At 22.3% G+C, this 20,000-nt stretch overlaps 5 protein-coding genes and 1 pseudogene across 5 annotated transcripts in view; 4 read left to right on the plus strand and 2 right to left on the minus strand.

Moving 5' to 3' along the window:
• dcp2 (mRNA-decapping enzyme 2) overlaps positions 1–1,822 on the plus strand; it is a gene marked incomplete at both ends in the record, with an annotated part of 2,057 nt that extends 235 nt beyond the window's left edge. The window contains 3 exons of the mRNA XM_634068.2: positions 1–317; positions 409–473; positions 577–1,822. The exon at positions 1–317 is cut by the window's left edge and continues 235 nt beyond it. Of these exons, the coding sequence (XP_639160.2) occupies positions 1–317; positions 409–473; positions 577–1,822 (1,628 nt within the window). The remainder of the gene's footprint in view (positions 318–408; positions 474–576) is intronic.
• A 209-nt stretch (positions 1,823–2,031) lies between these two features.
• DDB_G0283341 lies at positions 2,032–5,285 on the minus strand (annotated as a pseudogene; the record flags this gene model as incomplete).
• Positions 5,286–6,129: 844 nt separating this feature from the next.
• On the plus strand, positions 6,130–8,755 carry tgrI2 (IPT/TIG domain-containing protein; the record flags this gene model as incomplete). The annotated part of the gene is made up of 2 exons (XM_634070.1): positions 6,130–6,205; positions 6,279–8,755. 2 exons carry the CDS (start codon positions 6,130–6,132, stop codon positions 8,753–8,755), a joined length of 2,553 nt encoding a protein of 850 aa, XP_639162.1.
• A 314-nt stretch (positions 8,756–9,069) lies between these two features.
• On the plus strand, positions 9,070–11,832 carry ap4b1 (adaptor-related protein complex 4, beta 1 subunit; the record flags this gene model as incomplete). Its single annotated transcript, XM_634071.1, has 4 exons — positions 9,070–9,384; positions 9,504–9,568; positions 9,636–9,999; positions 10,060–11,832. 4 exons carry the CDS (start codon positions 9,070–9,072, stop codon positions 11,830–11,832), a joined length of 2,517 nt encoding a protein of 838 aa, XP_639163.1.
• Positions 11,833–11,904: 72 nt separating this feature from the next.
• DDB_G0283321 (hypothetical protein) lies at positions 11,905–13,767 on the minus strand (the record flags this gene model as incomplete). The annotated part of the gene is made up of 1 exon (XM_634072.1): positions 11,905–13,767. The coding sequence occupies one exon, from the start codon at positions 13,765–13,767 to the stop codon at positions 11,905–11,907; it is 1,863 nt and encodes a 620-aa protein (XP_639164.1).
• A 938-nt stretch (positions 13,768–14,705) lies between these two features.
• On the plus strand, positions 14,706–18,811 carry mkkA (protein serine/threonine kinase; the record flags this gene model as incomplete). The annotated part of the gene is made up of 4 exons (XM_634073.2): positions 14,706–14,750; positions 14,893–16,464; positions 16,540–16,794; positions 16,880–18,811. The coding sequence occupies 4 exons, from the start codon at positions 14,706–14,708 to the stop codon at positions 18,809–18,811; spliced, it is 3,804 nt and encodes a 1,267-aa protein (XP_639165.2).
• Positions 18,812–20,000: the final 1,189 nt, after the last annotated feature.

Here is a 20,000-nt window from a genome sequence, read left to right on the forward strand (position 1 = left end):
CAGATGGTATGTTAATGCCACCTCATATGCATCCTCATCATCCATTCGGTGGTTCACATGGTCAAATTCAAATGCATTTACATCATCAAGCATTATTTGAACAACATTTACATCAACAAGCAGCAGTAATGGCTCAACAACAAGCAATGGCAGAACATCATCAACAACAACAACATGCAGCTATTCAACAACAACAACAACAACAACAAACAGTACAACAACAACAACAACCAATTAAATCTATTACAGATGAAAAACCTAAAGCACCAACTTTAACAGAGATTTTTGACGACTTATCATCAAGATTTGTATTAAATGTATGATACTCATTATATTATAATTGAAGTAGGATTTAAATTAATATTGGGTTTTTTTTTCTTATTCTTTTTAATTTTATATTGTTTTTAGATACCTGCAGAAGAACTATCATCATTTGAACGTTTATTATTTCAAATTGAAACAGCATATTGGTTGTAAGTATAATAGCATTAATAGTGTTTTCACATATATATACGAAGATGATGAAGATGATGATTAGGATGATCTAATAAAATTAATTTTTTATTTTTTTATTAGTTATGATGATTTTTATAGAGAAGATTTCCCACAATTACCAAAATATTCAATGGGAGAGTTTACAAAGAATTTCTTTATGAATTGTCCAATTTTGAAAGCACATCAATCATCTGTCGAAGAGATTTTGAAAAAGTTTTCAGAGTATAAAACCAAAGTTCCAGTATTTGGTGCAATCATACTGAATCAAGATTTAGAGAAAGCATTATTCGTTAGAGGATATGGTAGTAACAATAGTTGGGGTTTCCCAAAAGGTAAAGTCAATAAGGATGAACCCGATTCAGATTGTGCAATTCGTGAAGTTTTCGAAGAGACTTCATTCGATATTTCGCCCTACCTAAATGAACGTCATTACATTGAATTGAATATAAAGGAACAGAAAATTAAACTTTACATTATAGCTGGTGTACCTGAAGAAACTTATTTCTATCCACGTACTAGAAAAGAAATTGGTAAAATCGAATGGGTGGTAATCAATGATCTACCAACAATTGGTAAGAAAATTAGTGGTTCAAAAGAACGTAACTTTTATCGTTCTTTTCCTTTCTTTAATAGATTACGTAAATGGGTACAATTAAGAAAATTAAAATATCCAAAAGAATTATATGCTACAACTCCAAATAATAATAATCAACAACAAGTTCAACAAGTACAACAAGTACAACAACAGGTGCAACAAGTACAACCTCAAACACCAAATAATAATCAACAACAACAACAACAACAACAACAACAACAAAATATTACACCAAAATCAAATAATAAAAATAACAATAATAATTTACAGGTAAATAATCAATATTCACCATACCCAATTTCTCCACCTGCTTCACCTAGAGGACAACAACAACAACAGCACCAACAACAACAACACCAACAACAACACCAACAACAACACCAACAACAACACCAACAACAACACCAACAACAACAACAACAACAACAACAACAACAACAACAACAACAACAACAACAACAACAACAACAACAACAACAGCATCAAAGTCAAAAACAACCAGTTCAACCAATTACAATTTTAACAAAAAAGAAAGCAGCATTACAAGCACAACAACTACAACAACAATCACAACAAAATAATTTATTATCAACTTTTAATGATCAATATAATAAACAAAAGAGTCAACCATCATCATATCCAATCATTCCTGAAAGTTATATAAATACAAGATTTAATTTGGAAAAATTCAATGTTCAAGATTTATCTAATCATTTTAAAACTACAAGTTAATAAATAATAAATAATAAATAATAAATAATAAATAATAAATAATAAATAATAATAATAAAAGATTATATTGATAATTTTACTTATTTATTTTATTTTATTTTAAATTTTAATTATTATTATTGTTATTATTATTATTACATAATTTCACCCAATGTCCACTCAAACAATTATTTTGTTGTAATTAAAGATAATATTGATAACTTTACCTATTAATTTAGTTTTAATTTATTATTATTATTATTAATATTAATATTATTATTATTATTATTATTATTATTATTATTATTATTATTATTATTATTATTATTATTATTATTATTATTATTATTATTATTATTATTATTATTATTTTTTGATGAACAAGCTACATCATTGTTATTACTATTACCATCACTATTATTAATTCTTTTATTATTATTATTATTTGATGAACAAGCTACATCATTGTTTTTATTATTACCATCATCACTATTATTATTGCTTTTATTATTATTATTTGATGAACAAGCTACATCATCGTTATTATTATTATTTTTTGAATTAAGATTTTTTTTATTTCTATTCATAAGTTTCAATTGTTGGTCGGCCATTATATCATTTTTATTACCATTATTAACATTATTATTATTATTATTATTATTATTATTATTATTATTATTATTATTATTATTATTATTATTATTATTATTATTATTATTATTATTTGATGAACAAGCTACATCATTGTTATTATTATTATTTTTTAATTCAAGATTTTTTTTATTTCTATTTATAAGTCTCAATTGTTGATCAGCCATTATTTCATTGTCAAAAATATCCAAAAGAGATTTCCTATTATTCTCCAAAAAGTCTTTCCTTTCTAAATATTTGTCACCTTGGTCAGCATGTGCATTTGCATTTTCAAGTAAGGTTTCTCTTTTAATTTTCATAAAATAACGTTGTGGTACTTTAAAAAACCAAAGGACGAAACAAACAAAGCCTATAAAAAAAAGGAATCCTAGAACTGGGATAATAGTAGCCTTTTCAACTAATACAGCATTAATTTCTGATTTACCATTATCCATATTTTCATTTGTTGAAATATTTTCTAATATTAACTTAAACATAGAGCTATCAACTTTTTGATTAACTATGACTTTAATTTCAGATGTTGAGTTTATCCTTGGTAAAAAGAAACTTGATAAGGTATCATTATCGATCATGCATGATATTTCTTTTTGAATCACCGATGATATTGTGCATCTTGTTTCATCATCAATTAAGAGTATTGTTTCGCTTGTGAAAAAATTGAAACCAAATATTGAAACTGCCCAGTGGTCCCTTTGATAGTTATTGATTGCACTAATGTTGGTTATTGTTGGTCCAATGAATGTGATATTAAAAGGAATCGTTTGATTCAATGATTTTGCTGTACATAGTTTATCATGAGGGCCTTTGAACCAATCACTGGTTTTGACATCACATGAAAAAGAGGAATAGTTTAAATATTTACAACCAAAATTATGTCCATCACAATCAAGAGAAACATGGTGTTCAGAATGAAAATTTTCACCAGATATAAATGCTGTACCACCATCATGATTGAAAGGTGCAGATGTTGTATTCTTAATGGTAGGTTGAACGGTGAATGTAAATGGATCAGAAAAAATACCACAACAGCTAACCCTAATTGAAACACTAGTTAAAAATGGTTCCTTTTTAGTTGTTATTTCATTGGAGTTTATACTTATTGGAGTCATTATTTGATCTGAAATTGTTATAGTAGTTTTGTCATAAAAGCCTTGATTGTTAAATTCACCAGTACAAATAATTAATTCATTCAATACTGAGCATGATTTAATTATAGGTTCTTTATAATTATATGTTGACATGAGTGATTTACCACCATATTTAATCTTGTAATCTTTTGTGCCACAGCCCACACCAATATAAAATAAATAATCTAAATCATTTGAAAAATTTTGATTAATTTTTCCTATTGATTTAATTTCTTCATTTGAGTCTGAGTAAAATGATAACACTGGGTTTTCTAAATTATTTCCAGCACTTGTATTATATAATTTAACAATGCAATAAGATCCATTTACAAGTGGTTGAGTAACAAACTTTGCCATGAATGATAATCCAATAAATATACTATTTGATTTGCTTTCGTATGATTTTATCGACAAATTAACATAATTCAATGTTTTTGGTATGGTGAATGACATGATTGTTTCTTGGTCATTAATTTTAACATTATTAAAATTAGAAGGAACTCCATCATTATAAATAGTAAAAGAGTCTTCTTTACCAAAACAAAGTCAAAAATTCATTAGAAATACTGTATGATGAAATGTATGGTCTGTCATAGTTGAAATATAGATTGTTAATGTTGGAGATACCATCAACATTCAATGTTACTAATGAGTTGCTTTCTAAATTAGCATTGTCAATTAAATTACAAGTTATTTTTTTTGGAGATAGAGTTAAAATTGAGCATTTGGATTTTCCTATTTTTACCTCTGCCTTGACCTGAGATGAGTTTGAGGTTAATCTCTCTCCAATGATTGTAATTATAGCATTTTTATTTCTTGGAATACTATTTATATAGTTTAATACTGGAGGATATATTAATTTCTTTTTGTTTGATGGTACTTTACACACTAATAATTGGATTTCAAAAGATGAACAATAAACATCTGAATAATAGTTGTAAAATTCAATCAATTCATGATCATTTGAAATTATTAAACTGTTATTAATTGTTGTGTTCTCTACTAAAATTTCAATTGGAAATGGTTCAATACAGAAATTGGTTCCAATTAATACCACCTTTGTTCCTTGTATTTCAACTCTTTCGATATATGGATTCTGATAGGATGTATTGTAAGAAAATGAAAAAAAATTCATTTTAAAATTGCCACACCCTACTGGGGTCATCATTGAAAAATCAGAACTATTTTTTGTTTTTTGAAATAGTTCTATTTCAATTTTACAATAATCCGATTTCACAAGTGGTGTGAGATTCAATAAAAATAAAAGATATGTGATATTTGTGTTGAATATACCACCTCTTGTAGATGGTTTTATATCTGGTTCAAAAATAGGTGGAAAACCTATAGTATAAAATTGAGAAAAAGCTGAGCTCTCATTTAATCCAATATTTAAAGTTTCATATAAATTATATTTTAAATTGAAATCTGAGGCTAAGTTACAAATTCTCTCATCACCATCCACATTACAATCAAAATTATACTCCTGAATAATTTTTTGATATTTAAAACTATATTTTGAAACGTATTCATCCTTTGAATCATAAAAAAAAGTAATATTATCCTTATTTATAATAACTTTATAAAATATTAGCAAAATTATCATTTTATTTTAAATATATGTAATTATTTCATTAATACATACAACTAGTTTTTGAATAAACTATGGACACCAAATAAAATGTAATTAAAAAAACCAATCTTTTCATTTTTGTTAGTTAATTCCTTAAAAAATATTTTTATTATTATTTTTTTTTTTATTATTTTTTAATTTATTTTTTTATTGTTCTTTTCTTTTTAAATACACTCTTTTTAAATATTTTTGATCAATATTTAAAACACTATAAAATAGAAAAAAAAAAAAAAAATTAAATGGAAAAAATTTTATAAAAAAAAAATATTTATTTATTTTTAAAAAAAACCTAAAAATAGCTTTTTTATTGTTAAAAAGGTGTTTTTTATCACTTTAAATTTTTTGATTTTTCAAAGAATGTGAAGTTTAAAAAACTAATAAAAAAGGAGATTTTGAAAACAATCACATCAATGGCTTTTATTAATATCATATTTTTGGAATAATATGGGTTATTTTTAAACCCGCTTACACTTTTTTTAAATTATTATAAAAAATAACCATAAATTTTAAACACCACATAAAAAAAGGTTATTTTCAAAAAAAACACATCAATGACCTGAATAATATAAAAATAACAGTAACAATAATCTAAAAATAAATTATTACTATAAAAATATTATTAAATTATTAAAAAATAACAGTTCACAATCACTATAATCCAAAAATAAATTATTATTATAAAAATATCATTTACAATTTTTTTTTTTCAATCCTTTTTTTTAAACCCACTTTTTTTTTTTATTATTAAAAAAAATAATCACCACACAAAAAAAAGGTTATTTTTAAACTCACAATAATCAAAAAATAAATTATTATAAAAATATTACAATTTATAATTTTTTTCAATTTTTTTATTTTTTTTTTATTTTTTGGTATTTCATTTTTTATTTCTTTTTCAAATATAACAAATAATTTTTAAAATGAAAATTATACTATTATTTGTTATTTTTTTTCTAATTTCCAAGATCTTCTCTCAAAATTTAGTCTATCCAATTGGTATGTTTTTATGTTTTTTATAATTTTTTTTTTTTTTTTTTTTTCCCAATCCTTATTCTTTTTTTATAATTAGGATATGAAACTCATATGGACTCCCTTGTAGTTAAATATAAAGGATCTGATATCTATTATACAAATATTTCATTTATTTGGAATCATAAAAGTCGTTATGATATGAGTTTTAATTGTGTTTTAAATGATACAATTAGAATTTGTACTTTACCAGTGAAAGAATCTGATCGAGAACAAATGTATTCAGAGGAATTACTTGCATGTACTGCAAGAAATGGTATATTTGTTATGTGTGGTTTTGATGTACATTTAGGTTTTTTCCCAAGTCCATTATTAATTTCACCTTTTAAACCAAAGACTAGAGGTGGAAATACAACATTAAGTGGTTATTATTTAGAATTAAAAGAAAGAGTATTTGTTATATTTGAAAATAATTATGAACAAGATCAATATTATGGATCTAATAATTATTATAGAGTAGTGGGTTATTTTGAAACAAACACACCTGATAGAATAAATTTGACATTGAGAGTCTATCCAGGTTGTGGAAATAGAACAATTATTTGGGAAAATGGTGAAACATATAATTTTACATATCAAGATCCAAATATTGAAAAAATTGATATTAACCAATCAATACTTAATATAACTGGTACAAATTTCTATAATCAATCAGTATTTGTTGCCGTTAAAATTGATAATAATATTATTGATCCAAATGATATTATTTCAGTTGATTTCGAAAATATTAAATTAAAATTTAATTATTCAGATCCATTCTCATCAAAATTAAATGTTCAAGTCGGTTGTTGTGATTATTGGTCAAATAAATTTCAAATTACATATCCACCAATTCCATCAAGTGTAAATAGTATTCCAAAATTAAAAGGTGGTTTATTAATAATCAATGGTAATAGATTAACTTCATCACCATCTTCAAATAATAATAATATATCAGTTACAGTTGGTGATTCAATTTGTTCAATTTTTTCATCATCTTCAAATGAAATAAAATGTAATTTACAACCATTATCAAACTCAACATTAAATAATTCATCACCAATCACTGTATCAATTAATGGTGTTGAAAATACAAATAAACTATTACTATATTATGATATTCCACACATTAAAACATATTCTCAAGTCAATAATGAAATTCATATAATTGGTAGTTGTTTTGGTAATATTAATTCAACTCACATTCAAATCAATGGTAAACAAGCTCAAAATCAAATAAAATCAATTAATAATGATGAAACAGTTTTAATATTAAAAGTACAAAATCAAATTTATAATTTTAATATTTCAATCGAATCAAATTCAATCAATGTAGATGTAAAATTATATGCAATAATTAATGAAATTCCATCGGTTGGTAATAAATTTATTAATTTTACATTATTATATGTAAATTCAAGTAATATTAATTCAATAGCAACAATTAAAATATTAAATGAACAATTAAATCAAACAATCCAATCAACTTTAACAACTTTTATTGAAAGTGTTGTATTATGTTCATTTTTAATTGAAAATCTTTGTGGTATTGTTAATTATGAAATTGAAATTGGTCATCAAAGATTTCAATCATCATTTTCATATGAATCACCATTGATTAATAAATGTAATTTAAATTCAAATGAAATTGTTACTTGTATTGGTAAAGGTTTTGTAAATAGTAATGAAACAATTATTATTATTTCAAATCAATCAATAACATTTAATAATGAAAGTAATAATAATAATGATAAATCAATATCATTTCAAATGAATGAAGAGTATATTCTTGGTGAATTGTATTTAGATGTATGTGGTTTATTATCAAATAAAGTAAAAATTGATACAATACCAATTTTTAAAAATGTATCGATTCCAAACTTATTCGATACCAATGGTGGAGAAATCATTATTTTTGGTAAATATTTAAATAATAATACAAATATTACAATTGAATGTAATAATGAAGTAATAGAAAAAGAATGTAAATCATATAATAGTACATCATTAGAATGCAACATTGAATTTAATGGTCCAAATGATAAAACTTGTAAATTATTATTTAATAATATTGATAATAATAATAATAATAATAATATAGTATCAACATTTAATATTATCTATAAATCACCATCAATTAATCAAACTAGTATAATTAATTTAAAACAAGGAGGTATTTTAACAATTATTGGTAATGATTTCTATTATCCAATTGATAAAGTTACAATAATTGGTAATAATGGTAATTGTAGTGGTTGTGATATTTTAAATTGTAATGAAGCAAAGTATATTAATGATACAATGATAACATGTTTTATTCAAGCAACGAATAATACATTTAGTAATATTAAAAATGGTGAAATGATATTTATCAATGTTACAACCAATGGTAAAAGTGGTATATCAAAAGTATTCAAATATTTAACTCAATCTGATGATTCTCATCAATACTCTGACGCAAGAAATATCTTTCAAAATCTATTATTATCAATTTTAATCATATTAATCATTTCATTATTATTCATTTCAAATATTTAAAAAAAAACAATAAATAAATAAATAAATAAATAAATAAATAAATAAATAAATAAATAAATAAATAAATAAATAAATAAATAAATAAATAAATAAATAAATCAATTAATAAATAAATATATAATAAATCAATAATTAATTTTTACTAATTTTATTTTATTTTATTTTATTTTATTTTATTTTATTTTATTTTATTTTTCAGATAAGGAATTCCTAAGTTTGCTAAATTTTTTTTTTTTTTTTTTTTTTTTTTTTTTTTTTTTTTGTGATTTTTTTTTTTTTATTTTTTTCATTTTTTATATTTTTTTTTTTTAAAGATGACGTCAACAGCGAATTACAACAACAGCGGAAAAGATTCATACTTTTCAGAGATAAAAAAGAGTGAATTAGGACTAATTAAAAATAATTTATCAACAGCAATCAATGAAAGAAATGCCGATAAGATTAAAGATATTTTACAACGTATCATTTATTATATGACCATTGGTATGGACGTATCAGTGTTATTCCCTGATGTTATCATGGTTGCAAGTAGTAATGATATAATAATAAAGAAATTAGTCTATTTATACATTGTACATTATTCAAAAAGTAATCCAGATTTATTATTATTAGTTGTAAATACATTAAGAGTAAATATTTAAATTTTTATTTATTTATTTTTTTTTTTCCTCAATTCATTCTAACATTTTATATTATATTATATATTTAAAATATATATGTATATGTATATATATTTATATATTTATAGAGAGATTGTATTGATAGAAATCCAATTATTAGAGGCCTTGCATTAAGAAGTTTATGTTCATTAGAGTATGTAAAAAAAAAAAGAAAAAAAAATAATATGTATATATAATAAAATATTAACAATTTTAAATAGTTCAAAAAATACATTAGAATATGCAACAATTGAAATTAATAGATCGTTAACAGATTTTTCAGGATATGTTAGAAAAACAGCATTATTAGGTTTAGCGAAATTATATCATTTATCAAAGGAAGCATTCGATTTGGATATTATAATACCAAAGATATTCGATATGATTATGGATCAAGATCCACAAGTTATAGTCAATGCGGTTTCAACATTAAATGAAATTAAACCAGGTTGGTCATTCACTTTTGATTTAGTTCAACATTTAATGATAAAATTTAAAGAATTTAATGAATGGTCACAATGTATAATTTTAGAATGTTTATCAAGATATACACCATCTTCTGAAGATGAATCATTAGATATATTAGTAATGTATAAATAAAATAAAATAAAATAAAATATATATATACTAATTTTTATTTATTAGAATTTATTAGATGATAGATTAAGTCATTCAAATAGTGCATTAACATTATCAACAATTAAAATATTTTTAAAATATACTGATGAATTTGAAGAGATACAAGAACAAGTTTATGAAAGAATTAAAGAACCATTGATTACATTGATGGAGAGTTCAGAATCGAATGAAACATCATTTACAATACTTCATCATATTCATTTATTGATGAGTAGATCACCAAGATTATTCAATAGATATTATAAACATTTCTATTGTAAATTCGATGATCCATTGTATATTAAAACTTTAAAAGTTCAAGTATTGAAAGAGATTGCCTCCAATCAAACATTTATAGAATCAATAGATGAAATACTTCAAGAATTATCAGAATACGTTTACGAAGGTGACCATTCCTTATGTAAACAATCAATTAATGCAATCACTGTAATAGCTCAAAAACATAAAAATACTCAAGAGAAATATCCAATTGATGAAAGTGTTTTAGAGAAAATATTTTTACCATATCTTTCAGTTTCTTCAAATTTAGGTGGTGCCGGCGATGACAACATTTCAATTAATGAAGGTATTTTATCATTTATATTGATATCATTAAAAGATTTTTTAAGAGTATTTCCAAAACATTTGAAAACAGTTTTACCATATATAAATGAAAATTTAATTGGAATTGGTAGTGTTTCAAATTACACTTTACCACCATCAGCTAATGAATCAGTGCTTTGGATGTTGGGCGAATCACCAAATTCTCAAGTAAATTCACCATACATCATTGAAGAGTTTTTCAATGAGAAATTCGATCAACAACCAACTTTTGTTAAAACTCAATTACTCACCACTAGTTTAAAGGTGTTTTTCGATCGTCCTGGTGAGATGTTACCAATTTTAAAGAGAATTTTAAAGAAATGTTGTTCTGATTTATCTCAAGATCCAGGTTTACATGAAATTTCATTATTCTATTCAAGAATCATATTATTATTAGATATTGATAAAGCAGCTTCAATTATAAACTCTTCAAAACAAACCACTTCAATCAATACATTTTTAGAGGATGAAATTAATGAATATCGTGATAAAATCTTTGATGAATTTAATACTCTATCAGTTTTATTTGGTAAACATTCTACAAAATTCATTAAAAATAAAAAACAAATTGAAAATGAAAAATTACAATTTTTAGAAAATCAAAAGAATTATTTACTTTCAATTACTGATGGTAATCAAAATAATAATCAAAATAATAATCAAAATAATAATCAAAATAATAATCAAAATAATAATCAAAACAATCAAAATAATAATAATCAAAATAATAATAGTAAACAATTATTAAAAGAAATTGAATCATCACCAAATAATTTAATTGATACATTTATTTTAGATCAACAACCAGAATTATCACCAGAATTATTTCAATCATTATGGTTATCACTTGAAGATGGTCATAAAATTGATATTCAATTAGATTCACCAATTGATAATAGTGAAATTGAATCAGTTATGTCAAAACAAGGTATTATATGCTTAGCATTTGGTAGTGTTGATCAACAAACAAAATTATATTATTATGCTCGTCAAAATTTATCATTTGATATTGATTTTAATAGTGAACAAAATCAACAACAACCCCAACCAATATTTATTATAGAAATTTTAATTGATGAAAATACTTTATTAATGAGTATTTTATTTAAATCACCAATTTTAAAAACACTTCATAACAAATTCATTCCAAAATTCTTATCAATCTTATCAATTCCAATTCCAAAGATTTTTAATTAAAAAAAAAAAAAAATAAACAAAAAATAAAAGTTATATATACATATATTTTAAATAAAATAATTTAGTGAGTGTTTATTTATTATTATCACTATCATTATAATTATTATTATTATTATTATTATTATTATTATTATTATTATTATTATTATTATTATTATTATTATTATTATTATTATTATTATTATTATTATTATTATTATTATTATTATTATTGTTTTTATTATAATTAAAGTAAACAGTATTATCTGGTAATATTGTTAAAGAACATTCTTGAATATGAGAGAAATTTTCACATAATCTTTTAAGATCATCAGAGTATTTTGTAGGGTTACAATACCTATTGATTGCAGATGGTTTAATTGAGGTAATAGATTGATTTCTACTTGCAATTTCAAAGAAAAGATTTGCACATGTTGTTCCTGAAAAGAATTTAATATTATTTAAATTTGGAATTGATGAAATTAATATACCAAGTTTTTTATCAACATTCTCTGGAAATGGTTTCTTTTCTTTCCAACTCATAAAACTATACTTATTATTAAATACACAATCATGACCAATCTCTAAAAATGTTAATGATTTTTGATTTGAAAATAATTCAACTAATTGTTTCCAATATTTTTCAAATTCAATTAATTCTTTTTCAATTTTATCGTTATCATTATTAGTATTATTATTAATATTATTATCAATAAATTTAAATAAACTATTACATGAACATCTTTTAATTGATTGATCTTTTAATTTTTCAGATTCTGTTGATAAAAAATAAATTAAAGAATCAAAACAAAAATTAAAAGAGAGGTTTATTAAATTTCTATTTGATTTTAAAATTTCAATTAATTCTTGAATTGTTATTGGCATTTTGCAAACGTTTAATTCTTTTAATTGATTTGAGAAATAGTTGATTCCATTACTACTACCACTACTACTACCAATACCACTACCACTACTATCTAAACCTGTTAATTTGCTAAGAAGATTTGGTGGATTTTCACCATCTATTATAAAATATTGAATTGATTTTGACCATGTTTTAAATATCTCTAAAACTACTTCCATTGAAAATGGATCTTCAAGTGTTAATCTTATAACTTTCTTTACAAATTTCTTTAATGCAATGATATCACTAATACCAATATTTTTCTTAATCTCTAATTCTGCAATAGTTATATTTTCAATTGCTAAACAATTATTATTTTTATGATATAATGTATCTATAAATTTTTGTAATAATTGGAAATCAAAATATAAATTTCTAATTATAATTCTATTAAATAATTTATTATTATTATTATTATTATTATTATTATTATTTATATTTGTATTTGTTAAAGTTGATGATAAATTTAATTTTTTTAATTTTTTATGTACAGTTTTTATTGGTATTTCAAGTTTTTCAATACCACCAATCATTTCATAAATTTGATTATGTCTTTGGTCAAAATGTAATTTCAAAGTTTTTATATTTTCCATTTTAATTATAGAATATCTGTCATCACCAATATTATTATTATTATTATTATTCTCTTTATAATTGAAATCAATTGATACTGTTAAATTATTTGATAAAGTTTTAAACCATTCCTTTGAAACCAATGCTAAATTCATCATTAACCTCTTTATTACACCTTCATCAATACGATAAAGTTCTACATTTGGCATTGTTACTAATTTATTATTTGTATTAATATAACTACATAATATCTTTATAATATATTTTTGTAAATATAATGGTATATAATTATTATTATTATTATTATTATTATTATTATTATTATTATTATTATTATTATTATTATTATTATTATTATTATTATTATTATTATTATTATTATTATTATTATTATTATTATTATTATTATTATTATTATTATTATTACTATTATTCATTTCTATATTATTATTATTACTATTACTATTACTATTATTCATTTCTATATTTATTTATATATTTAATATATATAAATAAAAACAGAAGTAGTGGTTAAAAATTTTTGTAAGTGTTGAAAGAAAAAAAAAATAAAAAAATAAAAAAATAAAAAAAACAGTAATTAATTTTTTGAAAAAAAATCTTTTTTTTTTGGATATTTTTTAATTCTATTCTTTAATAATTATTATTTTTATTTTAAAAAATAAAAATTAAACAAAATAAAAAAATAAATTAATAATATAATTAAAAGGAGCAACAGTTTGTTTTATTTTTTTTTTTTTTTTAACTTTATTCTTTTTTAGATTTTGTTTTTTTTGAATTGGAACAATTATTTTAATTTTTTGGTAAAAAAAAAAAACAAACAATAAATGCAATATTGCATTCTATATATTTTTTTTTTTTTTTTACTTTTTAAAAATTTATTTTAAGAATCTAATTATTTATCGCTCAAATTTTTATAATAATTGAGGATATTTGATGAACAGAAACAAATTTAACAATTTTTCTTTTTTTTTTTTTTTTTTTTTTTTTTTTTTTTTTTTTTTTTTTTTTTTTTTTTTTGAAAAAAGTATCATTTCCAAAAATTTTTGCCAATATTTTTTATATGGTTGATATGGATAGAGCCATTCGAATTGTTTTTTACACAAAAAAAAAAAAAATATCTTTGGACACAAAAAAAAAAAAAAATAAAAAAAATAAAATAAAAAAATGAAAAAAAATGAAAAATTTTTTTTTTTTTTTTTTTTTTTTTTAACCCACCACGATACCTTGTTGTAATAATAAAGTAATACTTTATTTCACAATCACACACCCTCAAAAAATAAAAAATAAAAAATTATTAATAAAAAAAAATTAACATTACAATTATAAAAATAGTACAATTGTCTTTTTTTTTTTTTTTTTTTACACAAGATCAATTTTAGTGTTGTAATTATGAAAAATGTCATGGTTGAATAATCCTTCTCAAAATTTTGTTGATCCTTTTGTAAGTATTATTATTATTATCTTTAATTTTTATTTTTTATATTTTTTTTATTTCTATAATAATAATAAATTGATTGCTGACCCAAATATATTTAATAAATAAATTTATAAAAAAATAAAAATATAAATATAAATATATATAGATTAGGATTAAATGTATTTTAGGTGATGATATAAGAATTATTAAATTTAATTCAAATATATCATATGGAGGATTAATGAATCAATTGGAACAAGATTTTCAATGTCCAATTTCTATTCATCAATATGAGGATTACGAAGGTGATAAAGTAACAGTAAAGAGTAAAGATGATATAATGGAAGCATTGACAATGTATTTTGAATTAAAGGCATTAAATCCAACTAAAATTATCTCAACTAAATTCTTTTTAAAACAGTTACCACCACAATCACAGCCACTCTCTTCATCATTATCCCCAACTCAATCATTAATACTTAATAATAACAATAATAATAGTAATAATAATTTAATGAATATGAATATGAATATGAATTTGAATATGAATAGTAATAATAGTAGTGGTAGCAGTAGTAGTAATAATATAGTTATACCTCAACAACAGGGTAACAGAAAAGGGTCAAATGCACCTCCACTCAGAACTCCACCTCCATCACCTCCTTCATCCTCTCCAAAAAATTCACCACCATTTTTAGGCAATAACAGTAATACTTCAATAAATATTTTAGATTTCTATTCATTAAATGGAAGTAATAATAATAGTGGTGGTACAGGTAGTAATAATAATGGTATTGGATCATCATCAAGAGAAATTACACCACCACTTCGTACACCACCAGGTTCACCTAGATTCGCTTTGAATAATAGTAATAGTAATAGTAATAGTAGTGTAAACAACATACCAACTAATAATAACAACAATAATCATCATCATATTATTCATCAATTAAATTTAAATTCACCATCACCACCACCACCCCTTCGTACTCCTCCACCATCACCACCTTCTTCATCACCACCTTCTTCATCACCACAATCATCATTTATTTTCGAGCAAACAGATTTCCATTTTGAAGAATTATCAAAAAATAATTCACCAAAAAATTCAAACTTTTTAAATACTATTGATCAACCTCATCAAATTTATCAACCACATCAACCTCACTATCAACAACAGCAACAGCAACAACAAATGTATAATTTTAATCAACCATTATCACCTTCTCCACCACTTCAATCACAACAAAAACAACAACAACAACAACAACAACAACAACAACAACAACAACAACCACAACAACAACAACAGCAACAACAACAGCAACAACAACAGCAACAACAACAGCAACAGCAACAATTTAATAATAGTTTTGAAAATGGGGGAATTAAGTTACCTAGACCATTATCACCAACATTTTTAAATATTAATAATAATATCATCAATAGTAATTTAAATAATAATAATAATAATAATAATAATAATAATAATAATAATAATAACAATAACAATAATAATAATAATAATATAATTCAGCATACAGATTTCCCATCATTAATTATTAATGAACATGAAGAATTAATATCTAATCATAATATAAAATGGCAAAAAGGACAAATTTTAGGAAGAGGTGGATATGGTTCAGTATATTTAGGTTTAAATAAGGATACAGGTGAATTATTTGCTGTTAAACAATTAGAAATCGTTGATATTAATAGTGATCCAAAATTAAAAAATGTAAATTTTAAATTAATATATATATTTATATATTTCATTAAAGTTACTAATATATATATATATATATTTATATAGATGATTTTATCATTTAGTAAAGAAATAGAAGTGATGAGATCATTAAGACATGATAATATAGTTAGATATTTAGGAACATCATTAGATCAATCATTTTTAAGTGTATTTTTGGAATATATTCCAGGTGGATCAATTTCATCATTGTTGGGAAAATTTGGTGCATTCTCTGAAAATGTTATTAAAGTTTATACAAAACAAATCCTTCAAGGTTTATCATTTTTACATGCAAATTCAATTATTCATCGTGATATTAAGGTTTGTTTCCTTTTTTTATATATTATATTATATATTTTATATATATTTTATATATTTAGTATTAATATTAAAATTATTATTTTAGGGTGCAAATATATTAATTGATACAAAAGGTATTGTAAAATTATCAGATTTTGGATGTAGTAAATCATTTTCAGGTATTGTTTCACAATTTAAAAGCATGCAAGGAACGCCATATTGGATGGCACCAGAGGTTATTAAACAAACAGGACATGGTAGATCATCGGATATTTGGTCATTAGGATGTGTGATTGTAGAGATGGCAACAGCACAACCACCATGGTCAAATATTACAGAGTTGGCAGCTGTTATGTACCATATTGCATCATCGAATTCAATACCAAATATACCATCACATATGTCACAAGAAGCATTCGATTTTTTAAATCTTTGTTTTAAACGTGATCCAAAGGAAAGACCAGATGCAAATCAACTTTTAAAACATCCATTCATTATGAATTTAGATGATAATATTCAATTACCAACTATTTCACCAACAACAACACTTTCAACAAATACGACAAATACGACAGCAACAACAACAACAACAAATAATGCGACAAATTCAAATATAAATCAACAACAACAACAACAACAACAACAACCACCAACTAGAACACAAAGAGTATCAATAAGCGCAGGTAGTAGTAATAATAAAAGATATACACCACCAATTTCAACATCAACTTCATCATCATCATCATCAATTTTAAATAATTTTTCAATTAATATAATATTACCCATTAATTTGATAATATTAATATTTAGAGAGATTAAACCAAATTTTGTGAATACTTTATCAAGAGTATGTAAACATTGGAAACAAATCATTGATGATGATGAACTTTGGAATAAATATTGTAGCGATAGATTAATTAATAAATCAAAGTTTGAAGAATCAATAACATGGAAATCAAATTATATTAAAATTTATAAACAACAAAAAGTTTGGTTTCATAATAAACTTAATCATTCAACTTTAAAAGGTCATGATAAAGGCGTATTTTGTGTAAAATTAATCGATGATCAAGGTATGGTACTAAGTGGTGGTGAAGATAAAAAACTTAAAGTTTGGGATATAAGTGGAAATCATCATCATAATCATCATAGTGGAATTGTTGGTAGTATTTCAAAAAAGAGTGGTTTAAATATAATTAATAATAATAATAGTAATAATAGTAATAGTAGTAGTAATAGTAGTAGTAGTAATAGTAGATATTTATTTTCATTAAAAGGTCATAGTGGATGTATAAAATCAGTTGATTATCAACGTCAATCTGGATCAGATGTTTCAAGAGTTTTTACAGCAAGTGCTGATTTTACTTGTAAAATATTTTCATTAAAAACAAAGAAAACCTTATTCACATATACAAATCATCAAGAGGCTGTAACTTGTATTAATTATTTAGGAGATGTTGAGAATAAGTGTATTACATCATCACTGGATAAAACTATTCAATTGTGGGATGCTGAAACCGGCTCGTGTTTATCGACTTTGAGGGGCCACACTGGTGGTATTTATTGTGTTAAAACTGACCAAGTCGCAACACATGGTAATGGGTATAACCATTTGGTGGTTAGTGCGAGTGTTGATAAAACATCAAATGTTTGGGACACAAGAAGTTCTTCAAAGGTTAGAAGTTTCACTCAACATACTGAAGATGTGTTATGCTGTTATGTTTTCGATCAAAAAGTTGTCACTGGTTCATGTGATGGTACTATTAAACTTTGGGATATCGGTACGGGTAAAACTATCTCAACTTTTATTCCGAGTGAAACTCGTCAAAAAAATTATGTTTGGACTGTTCAATTTGATCAATCTAAAATTATCTCTTCTGGAAAAACTGGAATCATTAGAATTTGGGATATTTACAACGAACGTGATTCAAGATCAATTGGTGGTCATCATGAAACTATTTTCTCTTTACAATTTAATAATCAAAAATTAATTACAGGTTCTTTAGATAAACTTGTAAAAATTTGGAGTATTGATTAAGAAGAAAAAAAAAAAAAAAAAAAAAAAAAAAAAAATTAAAAAAAAAAAAAAATAAATAAATAAATAAATAAAAAATTTAAAGTAAAATTAAAAAATTAATTGGTCAAAAAAAAAAAAAAAAAAAAGTTTTATACTGGTAAGAAAAAAAAAAAAAATAATTACTTTACAATTAATTAAAAAATTTGTAGAATTGCATATTCGAAAAGAATAAAATTTTTTTTTTTTTTTTATAATCTCATAATGAGATTTAAATAAGATTTTTAATAAATATCAAAATTTTAAAAAAAAAAAAATATTCAAAAAAAATTATTTTTAGATTTATAAAAATGAAGTGGATTTTTTCTTTTTTTTTTTTTTTTTTCTTTCAAAAATTTCCTTTTTTTAATTTTACTAAAAAACCATCATATAAACCTTTTTTTCAATTTTTTGTTTTTTTTTTTTTTTTCTTTTTAAAAGAAAAAGGTAATGGTGTCAAAACTAAGTAAATAGTCTTTTTACTACACTGGTTAAAAAAGTAAAAAAAATATTTTTTAAAGAATTAAAAAAAAAAAAAAAAAACAAAGATTTAAAAAAATGATAAGGAAAAAAAAAAAAATAATAATAATAAAATTAAAAAAAAAAAAAAAATATCAAAAATATCAAAATTAAAAATAATTAAAAAATGATAACCTTGTTTGAACAACAACATAAAAAAACAATATGTAGCCATCCAAAATAAAAGCAACATGTTATGTTACACACAATTTGGTGTTAACACAATCTCATCACCCCAAAATATAAAAATTTTTATTTATCGATAATAAAGTTTGAAGAAAAAAAATCACAAATTCCCCAAAAACACCACACATTTACACTTTGGTTCTATCATATATTTTTTTTTTATTTTTGACAATGTATTCTTAAGGATAGAAGAAATATTTCTTTTTTGTATCTTACATTGATACTAACTTTAGTTTTTTGTGTAAAAAAAAAAAATAAAAAAAAAAAAAAAAAAATAAATAAAAATTTAATCATTTATTTTTATTTTAATTTTATTTCATTTTATTTTTTTATTTTTAATTATTTTTAATTTTTTTTAATTCTTTTTTTTAATGAAAAATATTATAATGGTGACATCTTACAATTACTCGAAATCTCAATTTTTTTTTTTTTGTTTTTATTTTAAAACCATAATTATGAAAAATCTGGT

The sequence above is a fragment of the Dictyostelium discoideum genome (genome assembly GCF_000004695.1).
Source record: "Dictyostelium discoideum AX4 chromosome 4 chromosome, whole genome shotgun sequence".
Taxonomy (NCBI): domain Eukaryota; phylum Evosea; class Eumycetozoa; order Dictyosteliales; family Dictyosteliaceae; genus Dictyostelium; species Dictyostelium discoideum.